The sequence below is a fragment of the Rattus norvegicus genome, chromosome 8 (assembly GCF_021556685.1).
Source record: "Rattus norvegicus strain SHRSP/BbbUtx chromosome 8, alternate assembly SHRSP_T2T, whole genome shotgun sequence".
NCBI lineage: Eukaryota > Metazoa > Chordata > Mammalia > Rodentia > Muridae > Rattus > Rattus norvegicus.
This window is the reverse complement of record NC_141541.1, coordinates 80,282,192-80,301,301: the sequence shown is the minus strand read 5'-3', so window position 1 is coordinate 80,301,301 and position 19,110 is coordinate 80,282,192. Positions and strand designations below refer to the sequence as shown.

Sequence of the window (19,110 nt, the reverse complement as noted above, 5' to 3'; positions counted from 1 at the left end):
GACTCACACCAGCACCACCTAACTGAAACCATAATTTTCACAGTTTTGCTGCAGACAACAATATTTTGCTCCATGAGAGGAATTAGCCAAGTTTTCTTCTTCTAACTTACAAGTGGTTTTCTTCTTAAAAGCAACTTTTATCTTCTACTGTCAACATCTAGTTTTTAACCGAGATAAAGATATTACGGAATGGTTTACAGGATGATTTTATAAAGTCCTATCTCAACAGGACAATAATCATGTTAGTTCAGGACTTTAACCTTGAATTTAACATAAAAATTAAGACTCAGAAGTTGTCACATAATCATTAGTAGTTCACTCACTGGGAATAATTTTAAGGTTTTTGGGAGTCTTGCATGCAGTGTTTTTTGTTTTTTGTGTGGGTTTTTTTTTTTTTTGCTGTTGTTTTTCTTTGTTTGCATACTAGTTACTTCTTTACTTTTCCACTGAAATTCAGGTAAAGGGAACAGAACATAACTTACTGATGTGAAAGTGGACAACAGAATGGTATCTGGTACACTGACACTGCTGCTTAGTTAAGAGCAGCATGCAGAAAGACTCACTTCTCCTTACAGCTTCATTTTTATGTCAATCATGTGTATATACTTACATCCATTCATCCATCCATCCTGACAAAACCAGTCTGTTTTGTGCTACTGTGTGTTCTGTAACACTTTCCATCTCATCATTGTTTAAAGTGATTTTTTTTAACATTCAAAAACTAAATTTAATATAAAAATGTTATATATTTATATATTAATTATATCTTATATCAGATGTATATGATACAATTAATTTACTGAGAAAATTAATTAAAAGTTAATGTAAAGACAATATAAAACATGTTTATAATGAAGGTAGACCAGTGTCTAAAGTAAATGTAAACCAAAGGAGAATGTTGTCGTCTAATTCCTGATTGCACAAATATATGTTGACTGCCTCCAGCTAATATAAACCCTATCAAACCATCTATTTTGGTGAGCTGTTTCTAGTCAAAAAGCATAGCTGGATAAGGTACATAGGAAAAGTGCAGTGATGGATTGCCACATCCAGAAGAGAATTCTGATAGATGTCTTTATTTTATAGGAATGGTCATGTAATACGTGTGGGTGCTATTAGGATCAGCACTGATGGTTTAGACCAATATTCCTTTTGTTATTAAAGAATGATAGCTTTTGGGCTGAAGAGATGGTTTGGAGGTTAAGCAAACTGTCTGGTTTCCCCAGAGGTCCTGAATTTAATTCCCAGCAAATACATGGTGATTCATAAGCATCTTTAATGAGATCTGGTGCCTCTCCTGGCCTGCAGGCATATATGCAGGCAGAGTGCTGTGAACATAATAAACAAACAAACAAACCTTTTTTTAAAAGAATGGTACTTTTCAAAATGTTGCATATCTGTGTTCCACTTTAGTTACTCCTGATTGAGTTTGTTAGCCTAGTAACAGCCTTCATGGAGTCTGTATTGGGTTACTCTCCAAGAGTGTCTTCTTCATAGACCCTGAAGATACACTGTGGCAAAGAACTAATCCCTGCCAGTGTGCTGTTACCAAACAAATCCAACTATTGAATAACTAGAAGAGAATAAGGATACATTAAATCAGGATTAAAATGCAAATGTTCTATGAATTAAAGCTTCAATTTGACTATGCTTTATAATTACTATTGCTTATCTTCTGTGTCTTTTCAAAACTTTGTGAGGTTGTAATGTTAACATTAGATTATCAATAAGGAAACAAAATGGAGTACAGCATGTGGTGTTTCTCTTGATGCTCAAAGGAGCCCTATGCATTTCTTGTGTGGATATCAGTTAGTAGATTATTGTTATGTTGCCCATTGCTGTTCTCATTCTTAGCATCTCATTGACACTTCAGTGTCTGGTAAAATGTGAGTGCTTACAAGAACTTTAGAGACCTACATCAATCTTAGTGTTTCCTAAAATTTAGATGCTTTAGGAAATTGTTCTGAAGAACCATAACTGTCTAATTTTAATTGTTTTTGGTCTACATAAATAAAAGCTAAAAGTAATTAAGTGTGGGACAGGAGAGATAAGTCAGCAGTAGAGCACTAGTTGCTCTTCCAGATGACTTGGGTCAATTCCCAGCACCCATACGGTGGCTCACAACTCTCTGTAATTTCAGTCTTGGGGCATCTTCTCTTCTGGCCTCCATGGGTACCACTTACATGTGGTACATATACATACATAGGCATATGTGTACCCCTGTGGCATAAACATTATCAAGGTGTCACAAATGTTGGGCAATACAACCAGCATATTTCATGGATTACCACAGATTATGAAACTTACAGGAGAGGTGGTGTCCACCCCTTCATGCAACTAAAGAACCTGGAACACAAAGAGGTGAAAGTGACCTGCCCAGGTACTTACAGTTTCTCAGTTGACTACAACCAGATTACTCTCCATCACAGTTTGCAGGGTCCCCCACACTAGACTGTTGATCCCAGACTGGTAATGATATGTTGCTAATGATGAGATACAGAAGAAAACTATCCAGAGAACTCCATGCATAGAAACCATTCCCTTAATTGATTTTATAAAAACTGTAGCTTTTGCTCAAGAAATTAGTTGTAAGAAAGTAGACTGCTGAAACAGTCACCAAGAACAAAAGTTTGGCTGTTAGCTGTACAAATACAGAGTATACCAAACGTTGTTTATGTTTGGCATTTCTGTTTTAAGGAAATGGAGGATACCTCTTAGGGGCGGCATATCCATGATGATGAATGCCTTTTGCCCTTTTTATTGTAAAATATTTTTCCACATGCTGCTTATAAAGTTGCCTTTTTCGCTTTATAGCCAGCTATAGAATTCACACACCAAATTTAAATATGTTTCGATCTTTATAAAATCATGTTTCATTGTATAGTATCATTTAAATGCTTTTTCTCATGTTTTGCAGTTTTAAAAAAAATATGGAGTTTGTTTTACATCAGCCTTCCCTAACAGTGAATGCCTCTGAAAATCCTGAATTTGATCCATTATTTGTTTATGGTTGGAAAGCTGTGTGTATCACTTTTCAAAAAGATAATGTAGAAAAGTTATAAATTTTATAGACAAGGGAAATTAGAATACCAAGTTAAGCAAATGAAAATTGTCTTTTTCATATATATTAATTTATCTTCAAAATACACTTCTTTGGATCTAGAGCTATGAGCTTAGCAGATATGAGAGTATACCGCTCTTTCAAAGGAACCAAATTTAGTCTCACACCATGTGGCAGCTTAATAATAATTTGTTTGTAATTCCAGCTCCAGAAAGTCCCGCATCCTCTGATGGACTTGGACTCCGAAGATACCTGTACTTAAACATGCATCTATACTCACATATGCACATGTACTATTTGTACACAAACACACACACACACACACACACACACACACACACACACACACACAAAATTTAAAGCAAAATAAGAGATATACTTTCTCTGTGTGTTCATTTCCTGGAAAGGAATAAAAGTCCCAATTGTACATTAGTGCTGAAGTTTCAGTTTTACTCACATACTACCAAAGTAAATGCCCGTAATACTGGATATGTATGTTGGCTTTCTGTCATCACCTCGTAGCATGTCGTGATCTTATTATAACCTTAGTTTTTCATTCCTTAAATTTTACTTCAAATTTTATGCATAATATTTGTAATATAGCATTTGCTGTTATTAAGGGACTTTTGTTGTTGCTTTTAAGTTTTTAAAATATCCCTTTAAGCCTAGTTCTTCATCTGTTGCTCTTTGTCTGTTAAGAAAATATTGTTAGACCTGTTGCACAAAGTTCCACCTCCAGTAATCTGACATGTGTGAAGTATTTTGACATTAATGGCATATGATAGGCTTTAAAAACTTCTTTCTCCTTCGTTATTGGTATGCTTTCCTTCTTGCTTTACTCCACTTACTGTTGCCTTTCAAACTTAGTTGAAGGCCAGTACTGTCATTCTTGTATTCCCATGCTTGGTTGCAATATTAGAAAAAAGAGAAATCATTAGGGGTGGGGGGAGTTTCCGGTTTATTTGAAGTCTGTTTGGATTTTTTCCCTAATATAAATGCTAATGAAACATTTTGTTTCCAATGTTCAGATCCTTTACAAGCAAAGAAAGTAAGAAAGGTGCCTCCTGGCCTACCTTCTTCTGTAAGTACTTTTTTTTTAATTTGATGTTAAACAAATTGATGTCAAGTATTGAGTATTTACTTGTTACAAGAGTGGATTCGTTTGGTGCCAGTGGGCATACTTTACATAGTAACTGTTCATTGCTTAACAAAATCATTGATTGAGATAAATCCACACTTAAGGTTAGGCTTTTTGTTTTCTGTGCAGTGATTTGTAGCTTACTCATATGCTGTCACTCCCTGTCTTCTGTCATTTGAATTCCCCTCTTGGGAAGAAGACTAGGCCTGTAGCTGTCAAAGAAGATCTCCTGTGCAGGTCTTTTGATGTTTAATTAGTCATTATGTTGCTGAACAGGAGGACAGACAGAGATTAATAGCTGAAAATCTGAGAAATTTACATTTGTAATAATCCCAATGGAGCTAAAGACATTAAGATTCGGAGGACATGTTCGGCTCAGCTTGCCTCAGTAGGACTGAGGTTATTAATATGCATAAATCACCAAGTCAGATGTTCATTGTGAAGCCCTTGTGGATTTTAAAGCCTTCATTAAGCCTTTCCCAACTTCAGTGTAGCATCAGGAAAGCTTTCATGCAACTAGTTTGTTGATTCCCTACTTTCTCAAAAATGTATCCTTTGAGAATAGAGAGCTTTTGATGCAGCAGGCTGGGAGAGGTTGGTAAAACAATCATTAATGGCTGTAGTAACCTAATACTGTAGGAGTGTTTGTGCTGTTAATATCCTTGCTCTTTGAAGCCGAAGAAGTATTTGTAGATAAACTTACATTATTAATCCACCCGTAGTTTAAAAACCTCTGGTGAGAATAAGGGAAAGGGTTTTATTCTCTGTGTGCAGAACAAATGGTCAGTGAGGCTGTTAGATTGAGGCCCTGTGTCTTAAAGGGTACATTCTTTGTTGTGTAAATGGATGTTAGGCTTTTACTGGGCAACACTTAACACATGGGCGCAGGTGCTGCCAGATGAGTCACAGCTCATCAGAGTTTGGACTGAACAGCATATCCTGCTTGACAAGTAGCAATCTAGAAGGGGCAGCATGGGCCTGAGCTTTTCGTTTCTTGTGAGGGGTAAAGTACAGAAATCATCTTTTGCTTGTTTGTATACCTTCTCTGTTATGCCCAGCTCCTTCCTTCTCCCACCTTCTTTTCCAGTGATACATGAAAAGTTGAATTGAAATCTTTGAAACTCAGTTCCAATTGGATCTGCGTTTTACAAAGTGTACATTACGAAGTGTAGGCCGGATGTACTCTGAACCTGCAGCCTACCTGGAAGTTTGAATTGCAGCTGCAAACATCCTAAAATTTCTGCTTGCTTAAGCACTTGGTCCCACAGAGGCTGAGTAGCTGCTTGATAAACAAAATGAGCAATGCCTCAAATCATTATTCCTGAAGACAAGAATTTCAGCAGCAACTAAAAATATTTGTACGATTTGCATTTTAAAAGTTATGTGCTGTGCAAAGGTAGGTAGGTAATATAATCTAACAGAAGTCATACTCATGTAGACAGTACTGCTGAAACATGGAGCAGTGTGATTGCTTGTCTGTGAAGTAATAAAAGTTAGATTACATTTTAATATGAGCAGAACCACATTGCTTCAAAAACAAATTAGTAGGTAAAAAGATTATCACCTTTATTCTTGGCCTGACATTAATTTTAGGAAATAAAGCTAATTGTCAATATTTCATGGTTACTTCATTTTTAAAAAAGCAAATGAGCAAAATGGGCAGAGGAGCCTGGAAAGAGATTTTGCAGAGCCCTTTGTCCTTATGTTCTAAATATAACAGCATTTACTACTTTAAGATAGTTTTTCTATATTGTTTTGTGTTCAGGAAAGGAAAACTACTAAGTTTTGATGGAACTTTAGAGTGATTAGGAAATTGTGTAAGATAAGCTTACTTATTAAGAATTGTGTTTCTCCAGCTTCTGTGGTATACACCTTTAGTCACAAACTCTGAGGCAGAGACAGTCAGATATATGAGTTGGGGGCCAGCCTAGTCTTCATAGGAAATTCCAAGCCAAATAAGGCTGTGTAGTGAAATCCTGTCTCAGACATACACACACGTATATATGCTTGTGTATACCAGTGAGCATGGTGGTGTATATGCTTATAACCTCAACACTTGAGACTAAAGCAAAAGGATTGCTGCATATTCTGTGCCAGCGTGGGCTCTTTTGCAAGACCCCTTCTAAATAAAACAAATAAGGAAAATTAGATTTTTCTATTTGACTGCTTATAATAAATATACAATTTTACAAACCTTTGATGTTAAGATTATAAAAGAAGAGACTGCAGAAAATGAGCATGAATGTACATGTTTTATTTCGTGATGATTTGATTAATGAGTATCATACTTCCAAAACTAAAAATTCGGCCAAATATTCAGATTTCAAATGGGCCAGCAGGTAAAAAGAATAGAAGTGTGAAAAACAAATGTTTTGTCTAACTTTAGAAGGAAAGCATTCCTAGATTCTATAATAGGTTCAACTTTTGTACATTTACTATAGCATACCTCCTCCTTTACCCAAGGGTAGACGCAGAGGACACTGTTCAGTACACGTGGGCATTGGGAGGTCGGCTCTGAATACAGACCTCCAGTGTCCTGGCTTGTGGTGATTGGAGTCTGTTGGGACTGAGCAGAGTTCAAAGGGTGTGCATGGTACCTCAACATGGCAACAATTTCCTTTCCCTTTGGGATTCCTTAGCCTCCCTTCCCTAATCTCTGAACACCAGCTGTGTATTCCTGGTTTTCCTCTATAGCAGATCATTGCTAGGATAAAAAGTAAACGAGAGTTTGGGACATAGGGCAGGGATTGGAGCAACTATTTCCCCTGGCAACCTTTCTTTAATTTACAAAAGGAAGTGTGTTCAGTTGGATCCCTTCAGCCTCCCTTTGTTAGAGGTCCAGGACTTCTAAGTGTGAGGAACAATGTCAGCCATTTTACTATGATACCATTCTCCCTAATCTACCCTAATTCAATTGCAGGTCCATAAGAACTGCTTAAAATAATGTGAAAGGACATTTTCTTTTCAGTATCAAAGTATAAATCTTGGTCTGTTCCTAAAAATATCTTGTTTCAAATATTAAATTTAAAACAGTTTTGCCAGTTCCATTTTTACTGATCAGCTTTGTTTGTTAATTGGCTTTGTTGTTTAAGGACCACACTGTCTAAGGATGGTGTGGTCTTAGAGATACACAGAATTTCCCCTTACATAGCCTCTTTTTGATTTTATGACCTGGGAGGGGTTGCTTGTCACTCTGGACTATAAGAACTTGTGTTTATGTAGTGCTGAGGAGTGAGCTAAGGGCTCACTGCACTCTAGGCAAGTGCTTTACCACTGAATCTTCCTCAGCCTTAAACTTAAGCTTGGTTTACTTGTTTATTATGGTCCTGGGGATTGAACATAAGGCTTCAGACATGCTCAGCAAGGACTTTTTCCATTTCCAAGCCACATGTCACAGATGACAATGCCAGTCTGAAAGGTTACTAGGAAAGTATCCAGTGCCAAATATTTACCTAGTATGTCAGATATAATCCAGAATTCTCTTTTGTCATTTTTTCTCATTTCTACCACTATAGCCTAAATTTAATTTTTAAAACTCAGTTTACCATATGTGGCTCAAGAACAAGAAAAAACTTGAAGGTGAAGAGATAAACATCACAGCAAATCAAATTATATTACCACACTACTATATGTAAGCAGGAGCCTGGCATACAGTGGATGCATGCTAAACTACAGTTGTCCTTATTGCTCAAAAGAGCCTGCATACAGTGGATGCTAAATTACAGTTGTCTTATTGTTCAAAAGCATTCTTTTGTAGAAAAGAATATTCAAAGAGAAGGAAAATTTGCTGAACCACTTTCTTCTGCCTAGATTTATTCCGATCATTATTATTTTCTCACAGCTCAGGGCTGTATTTCTTCTTTATTTTTCCCCCTTTTTTGGTTGAGCATTGTTATAATTTCCCTAATGCAGTGTCAGATGTACAAAGTCTGTCTATTCGTTATTCTGTCTCTTAACTTGGTATTTGTACTTCCAAATGTAAATAATATCTTTATATACTACAAAAGATACAAAATTTGAAAGTAGGAATCAAGATTTCACTATAAATATGTCCCAGAGTCAACACTTAGATAAATCTGGAATGCCTTCTTCAACATACCTAAACTTGGTCCTGTACCATAACATTTAAAAACATGCATCTGGGGTTGGGGATTTAGCTCAGTGGTAGAGCGCTTGCCTAGCAAGCACAAGGCCCTGGTTTCGGTCCCCAGCTCCGAAAAAAAGAAAAAAAAAAAAGTGCATCTTCAACTGCATCAAAACAGCATGTCTTATTAGATTTTTTTTTTAACATAACTAGCTTACAGGGTTAATCATAGGCTAATGGTACATTGTTTTTTTCTTGATCAAATGTCACACTGTCTTTTGTTCTATATTTTAAAGCGTGTATATCTTCCCACAAAAACTGTTAATATAATTTCTTAGGCAAGTTCTCAAAATGTATTTTGATACCCCATTTAAAAAGTTTTGTTTTCTAACTCCTCTTTCAACCAAGGAGCTTCATTTTCCAATATGAATCAGAGTAGTTTAGACTACATTTTCGTGCTTTGAAGCAGTCCTATGGACTTAAGGTTGGTAATTATAACTGGTCATGGTGGTTCACACCCATTAACCCAGCTTTCGGGAAGCTGAGATAGGAAAACTGCTGTGAGTTGGTACATAGTGAGTACCAGGCCAGCCAGAGGTAGACAGAAAGGTACACTCTCAAACATTAAACAACAGCAACAAACAAAAATAATCCTAGTTAGAAATTGTTATTTTCTTTTTCCAGTGCTCGGGTTCAAAACCTAGGGCTCCATTCCCATACATGGCAGGCAAGCTCACTCCCTCCTAGTGACATTTCAGCCTACCTTTTTAAAATTAATATGAATTTTGAATTAACATTAAAGCTTAAATGTATGAACATCACAAATTAGTTGGAGAGATTCTGAGGTGCCCCAAACCACACAGGCTTCTAGACCCATACATAATGCTGGTGTATTGCTCTGTAATATCAGATAGGATAAATAAGACTAAGAACTACAAAGAAATGGAATAGTAAGTCCCAAACACATTTAGACTAAGACTTCTAAATAAGAGCGTTGACAAGCAGCTCTTTCTGGGGCTGGTAAAAATTATTAACTTGAGAAACTGAAGTACAAAATGATTAGCTCTCTCAACTAGCAAAATCCCTGTCAGGGGTTGGCACTGTAGAGAAAGAGCCCCTTGAAGATAACAAGGTCAACAACTGGGAGTGATTCTCCTGATGGGCTGCTCCATGAGCATCACTAGGAAGCCAAGGAAGCATGCCATAAACAATTGCCTGAGACCTCTAAGACTGGCAGTAAGTATAGCTAACGAGGAGTAAACAGCTTTACAAGCCAGTGTCAACCTCAGTGTAACGTCACAAGGAAGAGCTGCAGCTCTTGAACATGGACTGAACATGGTATTTGCTTACTAGTTCTGAGCAAACAAGCATAGAGGGCATATTGAAGGTGTGGAAGAGTCTTATTTCCACCTGTCACATAGGTTAGCTCTGTTTTAAGGCTGATCCAATACAAAATTCCTGCAGTGGCCAGTTCATTCTCTGACTATACAGTTAGATCGATCTGTAAAGGGTACAACTGCCCAGTTTAACTGAAAGGTTTCGTATGTCAGTAAGAAAAGCAACCACTTTTGATGTTTATGGTGCCCACTATTGAAGCTGTGTCAGAATTGTATCAGTATGAATGATAGGTTTTAACTTAGCTCTGTTGTTGACTTTTGTGAAGTGCCAAGAAAACTTTGATCTGGTTTAAAGTGAGAAGGCGGGGGGGGGGGGGGAGTACTCTGTCACTTCTGTGGCCCCAGTTGTGCCCTGGTATGGTTGCACACCTGCAGTCACATTGTTTCTTTCTGAGCTCTATGTTCTTTATTAAACAAAAAATATGCCTCAATTTCATTCAGAGACGGCTTTCTAAACATATTTACATGGTATTTGGTGGAGGGTAAGGGGAGTGTCTCTTTCCATCATGTGGGTCCCTGGATCAGCTGTCATGTTAAATGTCCTTACCCTGTAAACCATCTTGCTGAAAGTGGCTTATAAGGCTTATTGAACTTTACGGCTGCTCATAATTTGAATCCCTGAGTTGTTATAAACCAGATGTAAATGAGTGGCCAATTCATTTTCTGTGTACAACGTGTATGGATTTTAGAAGATACGTTGTTGAGTTATTTAAATGCACGTAAAGCCTAATATCACTGTCAGCATATTAACCATCAGTAGAAAACCAAGTTGTTTCTTTACTTTTTTTAATTTTGCTGATATGACAGGCTTGGTTTTTTTTAATATAAAATAAAGACATAAAGCAGCATAAAATTCAAGTTTTTACCATCAGGGATGAGTGAGATCGGATTTTACTCTAAGACAGGAAAAGTGTCTGTCCTATGTCACTGTCGAGTATGATCTTTGTTGTCACAAATGCGTACCTTTGCTCAGCTAATACTGATTGTGCTTGGGAAGTTAATTGTTCCCTGTAATGTATGCCATGTAGATTTGTGTGTAATCTTTAAATCATTTAAAAACACTTTAAGTTCTGAAAATGTTTCTAAATCCTCCCACACGTTATAGTCTTAAAGCAGATTTCAAACATTTTAAACTATTCACCTATCAGATTTTTTACTTTTTCAACTATATTTGTTGTAGTATCTAACCCAGTATAACTTTAGTGTTGACAATATTTTATTAGTCTTCAAAAAGTAATCTAAGTCTGGCTGGGCATAGGTAGCACATACCTATAATTTTCTCACTGGAGAAAGGAGGCAGGAGATGGGCAGGGGTCCAGAGCTCAGGGGTGTATTTCAGTATTCCCCAGTATACTGCATCAAATATACTCCATCAAGTATACTGCATCAAGGTTCTTTTGGTTTTCTTTTTGTTTCTTGAGACAGGGCCTTACTGTGAAGCTTAGACTGACCTCAAACTCAAGAGTCACCCTTGCCCCTGCTCCTGTCCCTACCCATTCGCCCCAATGTTGGCATTAAAGGCACTTATCACTCAAAGTTCTTTATAAAGGGGTTGTACAGTAAATATGGAGGTAAGGGGATAAATGGTCTCTGCTGAAACTACTCGACACTGTTGTGTTAATAGTATTGAAAGTAGCTACAGGCGGTATGGAAATGAACAGACAAGGCCAGGTTCCAGTAAAACTTGATCAGAATAGTTGGTAGATCAGACTTGCGGCCTGCTAACCCTAAGTTGTCGACCTGTACTAGACTCAAAGGATACAAAGGCAGTCTCTGTCATCAAGGCCCTGGATACAGAGCCAGTTTTCATTGTACTGTCAGATGCTTTCTAAAATCATTTACCTCTAGCACAGTAAAGCTAATAACCAAGAGTTATAATGTTCTGGGATTTAAGTGTTACATCAGATGATATTAAAGATGTGTGTACACTCCAGTTATCATCTTTGTTCTAGCCCAGCATGGTGGTAAAACATAAGCTGAAGATGGGTGCTGTGGTCTGTTTTCTATGCAAGTATGTATGATAGTAGAACATGTAGGAATTAAGTGCCGTTTAACATGAAGGTTTGTGCCTGGAAACTTCATTTTCTTAATGTTAATCTTTATGAATGTAGGTGAATTTTTTATGGTTCTTACATGATTTTTAACTTTTAAAACTCTGATTAGTAAATAAAAGTTCATGTTTTGATTTGTACTTGAGTTGTTTTAAGTTTGGTTTGGAATCATAAGCAGCTATTTCTCCCAGCATCATTAAAGATATTTAAGGTTTTCAAAAACCAAGGTTAGGGATATCACTCAGGGGTAGAGTATTCCCTGTATTTAGTCCCCGGTCCTCTGGAGGAATAAGAATTTGAGAATTACCAACTCTTTCCTATTAGGTCTCAGTGAGACCCTTCTGCTAACGTCATTTCAAGTGTTCTGAAATGAGCTGGGCAGTGGTGGGGCATGCCTTCAATCCCAACACTAGGGAGACAGAAGCACACCTCTGTGGGTTCAAAATCATCCTGGTCTACAAAGGGAATTCCAGGACAGCTAAAGCTACATAGAGAAACCCTATCTCAAAAAATAAATAAACAAACAAAAAGAAGGCCAAGTACAAGGAGAATATAGGCCCGTCTTCAAGATGATTATACTTAAAAGACATGAGTTAGAAGTTGAACCTGTGAAGAGAAGTAACTCTGAACATTTTCCTGTTGAATCATTGTCTTCTAGTCATAGAGTATATATTACTCAGAAGATTATTTCAGTCAAAGAGGCTGGAAATGATGTCTGTATAGCTATTTACTTCCTCATCCAGAAAGGAACACTGGTTGATTTCCTGTTGTAAATGGTACTTCTCAGTTTCCTTCTCTGATTGTCTAAATGATGGAAAATATGCTAACTTGCTTTCTTTATCTTTATATAAGAAACAAACTTTTGTTCCCAATTTGTCTTCTAAAATATGCTGTTAAATTTTACCCAAAACAATGTTTTTACAACAGAAAAGGTAATTCGGGCATCAGTGTCAGCTCTGTATTGATTTAGGATTGACCTCATCAAAGATGTAAGGACTTTTCTTCTAAAACATTAGTAGAAACCAGAGTACAGGAGACATTTTTTTTCCTAAAGAGGAGGAAAAAGTACCTTATTTCTCATACTGAAATACCCTTGAGATTTAACCGTCCTTCTGTACCTGCACTGTGCCATCTTTGTCCAGTTCCCTTCTCTCTTTCTCAGATCAGTGTACCTCTCCCCAGCTAGTCTCAGATCAGTGTACCTCTCCCCAGCTAGTCTCAGATCAGTGTACCTCTCCCCAGCTAGTCTCAGATCAGTGTACCTCTCCCCAGCTAGTCTCAGATCAGTGTACCTCTCCCCAGCTAGTCTCAGATCAGTGTACCTCTCCCCAGCTAGTCTCAGATCAGTGTACCTCTCCCCAGCTAGTCTCAGATCAGTGTACCTCTCCCCAGCTAGTCTCAGATCAGTGTACCTCTCCCCAGCTAGTCTTAGATCAGTGTACCTCTCCCCAGCTAGTCTCAGATCAGTGTACCTCTCCCCAGCTAGTCTCAGATCAGTGTACCTCTCCCCAGCTAGTCATAGATCGGTGTACCTCTCCCCAGCTAGTCTCAGATCAGTGTACCTCTCCCCAGCTAGTCTTAGATCAGTGTACCTCTCCCCAGCTAGTCTTGTGGTTTTCCTTCAGTGCTTTCTTTCATGAAGGGAGCCTGCTTAACTCTCTGAGTCATCTCCCCTCTCCCTTACATCCTGAGTAGCTTATCAGTACTAAGCCAAAGTCCTTACAGTGGCTTAGCAGACCCTCAGGACCTACCTCCTTCCTCTCACATCCTCTTCTGCCATCGTCCCCTCCCTGGGTCCAGCCTCAGGCCCTTCTGTGTATTTATGATTCTCTGCCACTATTCCCATGGGGTCCTCTGTACCTGCATGGCTGGTTTTCTCTCTGATCATTGGGGTCTCTCATTGCCACCCTATAGAAAATGGCAACATACACCCACTACTCCTTCCTTCCTTCCTTCCTTCCTTCCTTCCTTCCTTCCTTCCTTCCTTCCTTCCCTACTACACTTTCTGAATAGTTTATCCAGTTTATTCTTTACCTTCAACATTTTATGAAGTGGGAATGTGGCTTAATTTGGTTTTTTTTTTCTGTCCCCATTCGCTAATAGATACTAAATAAATTAGCAAATCCTTGATTAGCAGCAGGGCTGTCGCTGTCTTGCCTCCTGCACCTTGCTTAATTGTCATGAAGTTGGTCTAACTACAGAAGATTTTCTGAAATATCCTCAGAGAAGGAAAACTGTAGCCATATTCTAGCCTTTTATTATAGACTATTAACTATGCTTAAATCTTATAAATACTGTAAGATGAGGGGGAAGCTCTCTGTTTTTTTTTTTAATCAGAAAAATAATTCTTTGCTTGACAAAGTTTACCAATGATATTTCCATTTTTGTGAGCATAGACTCTCAGTTTAAATACATGAGAATTAGGAGATGTATAGTTCATTTCCAGCATAGAGTCCTAGTGTTAGAAAATGTGGTGTGTCGAAGTTATATGATCCAAGTTTAACAATAGTACCACAGATAAACTCTTTCAAGGTTAGGAAAGCACACATCCTCAAGGTCACACTCTAAAGTTGGTATGGTGGTGTTGCCTAGACTTCATCCTGTGAGTTCTCAGGCCGTTTGCTCATTGCAGCTATGTTTCATTTATAATCCATTTCATAGTCCCTTTTACTGCTCTACTAAATTTTCTAGCCAGAGCATATAAAGAATCGTGTTATAGGCCCCACGCATTTGTGAAAGGATGGTAAGAAGCCACAGTCCACTCCTTTGACAGGGTCTCTCGTCAGCTCAGCTCTCACCTATCTCTCTAAAGAGTCTTCTGAAGTTATTTCAAGGGTTTGACTACAAATCTTTCATTTTCTAGGGGAACTAAATTAATCTAATGTCCAACCTACATATAAATGCACATTAAGATGTCAAAATTGTTGCTGAGTAAATAATACCAAAGTTGGGTAAGAGTTTTTACCTGTTGGTAAGATGCCAGCCTTCCATTGTTTTTCTAAATACTCCATAACTTTTAAGATAGATGATCACTTTAAATGAGCATATTACATATTACATATTACATATTACATATTACATATTACAGGGCAGTAACCACTTATACCTCAGTTGTTAGCACTTGTTATGTTCAGAGCTTTCTTTTTTTTTTTTTTTTTTTTTTTTTTTTTTTTTTTTTTTTTAGATGCTTATCTTAGAGCTCAGGAGTTGTAATGTGGTTCTGGGATTCCTGGATCTTTCATTTCCTGTAAAGCTTTCTTTTCGTTTTCTCATTTTACTATTAGTAGGTATGATGATGAAAATAAGATTTGAGGTTGCTGTGGACACTGAACATCAACTGCAACAACTCTGGTGTCTTAGTTTGGTGTTAGTGCTATGAACGCACACCATGATCAAGGCAACTCTTCTAGGGAATACCATGTCATTGTGACTGGCTTACACTTTCAGAGGTTCAGTGCACTACCATCATGGTAGAAGTATGACAGTGTCCAGGCAGACATGATGCTAGAGGAACTACATCTTGATCCACAGGCAGCAGAAGTGGATTGTTTTCTTCAGGCAGCCAAGAGACGGTTCTCTGATTCCACACTGGTCTCCTTCAGCATAGGAGACCTAAGAACCTAGCTATCAGCACAGTATTTCTTCCACCAAGACCACATGTACTCCAGTAAGGCCACACTTCCTAATAGTGCCACTCCCTATGACCAAACATTCTAAACCTATTCAAACTACCACATCTGGGTTTCAGAAACTGAGCATATGGCCAGATCTAACATATTTCAGAATACCTAGCAATTATGGAGCTCGATGTATTGAAAAGAGGCACTCTAGCAATGAAAGTAGACTCATGTCTTGCACACATAGCCAGTTTACTTCAGCATGGCAGCTTCACTGTTTCTTTCCTTAAGACAGTTGAATCAACAAGAGCAAGCTCTATCAAGCTGCATAAATATGTACAGCATCCTACATAGGTGCCATCGTGATCATCTCTGCATTCTTCTTTTTTAGTGTATGTACTGCTGCAGCAGTCCCTCACTCCTCTTCTAATCAGAAGTCTGGGTGGCAAGTATATGGCTCTAGTTTTGTTTTAAACAGAGAAGCATACTCAGTGCGACTGAAAGAATTTAAGACAAAAGTCTTTCAAAGCAAGAATTGCTAGTTTGGGGGTGCAGTTGATGATAAAACATGAAAGTGGTTGGTGGTTAGCTGGACTCTCCCTCTCTCTCATAGTAAGAGGGTCTCACTATGTAGTCCAGGCTGGCCTGAAGTCATAGCCGTCTCTCACCTCTGCCTCTTGAGTGCTGGTATTACAGATATTAAACTTAGGAAAGGCTTAATTAGTCAGATTGCTAGGAAATCTTCAGCATCATTTGATACCTGGATTTTGAAGAAGTAATTGAATGGAATGATCTGAAATTTCATTTTCTGAAAAGACAGCTGAAACCTGAGCCCTAGTTCCTCAGGCAGGGTTTGTTTGTTTGTTTGTTTGTTTGTTTGTTTGTTTGTGTTTGTTTTGGTTTGGGGGTTTTTTTTTTGGTGTGTGTTTTTTTTGGCATTGTAAGTTATAGCCCACAGTTCTCTATGACATATGCCACCTATCTTGATCTGTGGTAGGGAGAATGTAATGCTTTTGTACACACACGTCTGATTCAGAGTCTAGAGCAAGTAGTTTAACAGATTTTTATCAAAATTTGTTTCTTTCCCCCAAGTTTATCTGTAGGGCTCCTTCTTTTAGTTACAGACTTCATTTCCTGGTAAATCATTATAAATATTAGACAATGTTTGTTATACTTTTTAAAAAGATTTACTTATGGTTATTTTGCCTTTGTGTATGTCTGTGTAATATGTGTAGTGTCTGTGGAGGTCAGAAGAGGGTTTCAGATCCCCTAGAACTAGAGTTACAGATGACTGTGAGCTGCCATGTAGGTGCCAGGAATCAAACCTGGGACCTCTGGAAGAGCAGCAAGTACTCATTGACCACAGGGCCATCTCTGTAGCCCCTTGATTTTTTTCCCCAGTGTTGAAAGACAGCGTTAATATGTTTTTTATCCCCTTCCCTGTTGATTTCACCTTTCTCAGATGTGTTTTCAAAACGAAGTATTAGATGGATGTTGTTAAAAGTAGACAACATGGGGTTGGGGATTTAGCTCAGTGGTAGGGCGCTTGCCTAGCAAGCCCAAGGCCCTGGGTTCGGTCCCCAGCTCTGAAAAAAAAAAAGAAAAAAAAGAAAAAAAAAGTAGACAACATCCACTCTCCCCTCATTCCCCCCCCCCAAAAAAAGAAGAGGAGGAGGAGAAGGAGAAGCAGCAGCAGCAGCAGCTTTTGCCTGGTGGTAGTGGTGCACTCCTTTAATCCCAGCATTTGAGATGCAGAAGCCATTTCTCCATGTCTCGAAAGCAAAACAAAACAAAAGAGTAATCTGCAGAATTTGCAACTACGAAATTGTTTTTTAAAATAAGACAAATTTAGGAACTGTATAATTCCTTTTAGTACAGGTAATAGAAGCTAGCCTTGTTTTATTCCTTGAGTGTTAATTGTTCAGAGATAAATCATTATTGAAAAAAAATAGATCATGACCTAGAAATAACTCAATGTATTTAAGCTTGGAGCTGTGGATTGCATATCATGGAGGGATCTACCTAGACAAAGAAATGTGGAGATAACAGAATATCCTGGTGTGTTCTACCTCTGTTAAAGTTTCACCAGCCCAGAAGAAAAAGCGTGCCTAGAAAAAACAAACTCTGTGACTTAAAAAAAAAAAAAGTCTAAAACCTGTCTGCACTCTCCTTTGTGGATGTTTCATAAGAAACTTTCGTTTGCCTATAGTTTTTCTTAGATTGCTTAACAAGTTCAAAACCTTGTGCCAGTCTTCAACACTTTTCAAAAGTCCTGGTATATTTTGGGGTAGTAAGACCTCTGGGTCCTTGTCATTTGGTTTTGTTTATGTGTGTGCACATATACTGGTAGGCAGTCTTATGATTATAGAGCCTTCTCTGGAAAAATTATCAAGTTGCAACATATAACTCTATACAAGATTATTTTAAGTGATGAATGAGAAGTAAAAATCTCCAATTCGTGTGGTGAAAGAACTGGACAGCCAACAGATCCAGGAACTATTAATTAATGTTAGGGGAGGGTGTTTCTCTCCTCACCCCCCATTTTAACATTTTAAAGAAAACTGCCTTGTCATGGTGGCATGTGATCCAAAGAAGTATATACCCTGTGCTCTGTCTCTGAGAGAATTCAGTAGTGGCAACTGTTCCTCATAGAGGACTGGAGGAAGAAATACCATAGAAGTGGCCTGACACCTCTATAGGTGTCTGCCATAGGAGTCCTATTGGACAGCCTGCATGCTTCTCCAGAAGACTGGACAGCTCTTACACATTCTCCGTAGAGTCGTGGGAATTTTCAAAGAGAAATTAAACAAGTATTCTTGCCCCTACCCCCACAAAGTACAGGCTATTTAATTGGTTTCTGTTAACTATAAAGGTGGATATTTTCTATTTTGTTAATCATGAAATATTTCTAGATTTTAAATTAGATTTTGAGATTTTGTAAAGAAGCAATAAAAACCTTGCTATTCCATCTAGATGAGCTTTCTCATGTGTCTTTGCTCTGTGCTAAGTAATGATTTTAAGACGGAGTCACTTGTTTTGTTTTGTTTTGTTTTGCTGATGACATGAGAGGCCAAACCAGGACTGTGGGCAGACTGAGCACACACTCAGCCACATCTCCCGCATCCAAATGATGTGCACTAGTGTAGAGCACAGTTGTTAGATTTTGGTTAAAATCTTTATCTTCATTATTAAGACTTAGATGGAAAAATTTGTTCATGGGGAATTACCAAAATAAAGGTCACAAGCTTAGGTCAGTGATTTTTTTTTTAAAGAGTGGTTACAAGATCACTATGATTTCAGATCAAATAGCTGTTGTCTTTAATGTAGAGCAGTCATCAGTAATGGGGTTAAAGGGTGAACTATTTCACTGGATTTTTATATTCTTGTCTTTGTTTGTTGAAGCGTTTTAGAGTGTGAAGTATACGGACTGGGAAGCAGCATCTTCATTCAGTTCCTTTCTTTGATTTGTTTGTTGTAAAGTAGCACATACTACAAAAATTACAGATAAAAAAATCTGAAATGTGGGTGTCTTGTTATATGCCTGACTTAACAATACTGCCTCAAATTCTGCAAATTTAGGACACTGGGTCTCTCAATTCCTTTCTTCTGGGAGATGGCTTTCATTTGAATTTGTGCACTTGCAGATTCTGCTCCTCCTTGTTTCTGAGATAAGAGCTATGGCTTAGCCAGGCCATCTTCACACAGCAGTCTGACTGCCTCAGCCTCTTGAGGGCTGAGACTATAGGTATATGCCACCACAGT

The 19,110-nt window shown here is 38.0% G+C and overlaps 1 protein-coding gene across 39 annotated transcripts in view; it reads left to right on the top strand.

Annotated features, from left to right (window-relative positions):
* Positions 1–19,110, top strand: part of Tcf12 (transcription factor 12) — a 307,523-nt gene that overhangs the window by 231,455 nt on the left and 56,958 nt on the right. For all 39 annotated transcript variants that reach the window (XM_087560632.1, XM_087560634.1, XM_087560627.1 and 36 more), the window contains 1 exon segment: positions 4,090–4,142. In XM_087560632.1, the coding sequence (XP_087416758.1) occupies positions 4,090–4,142 (53 nt within the window).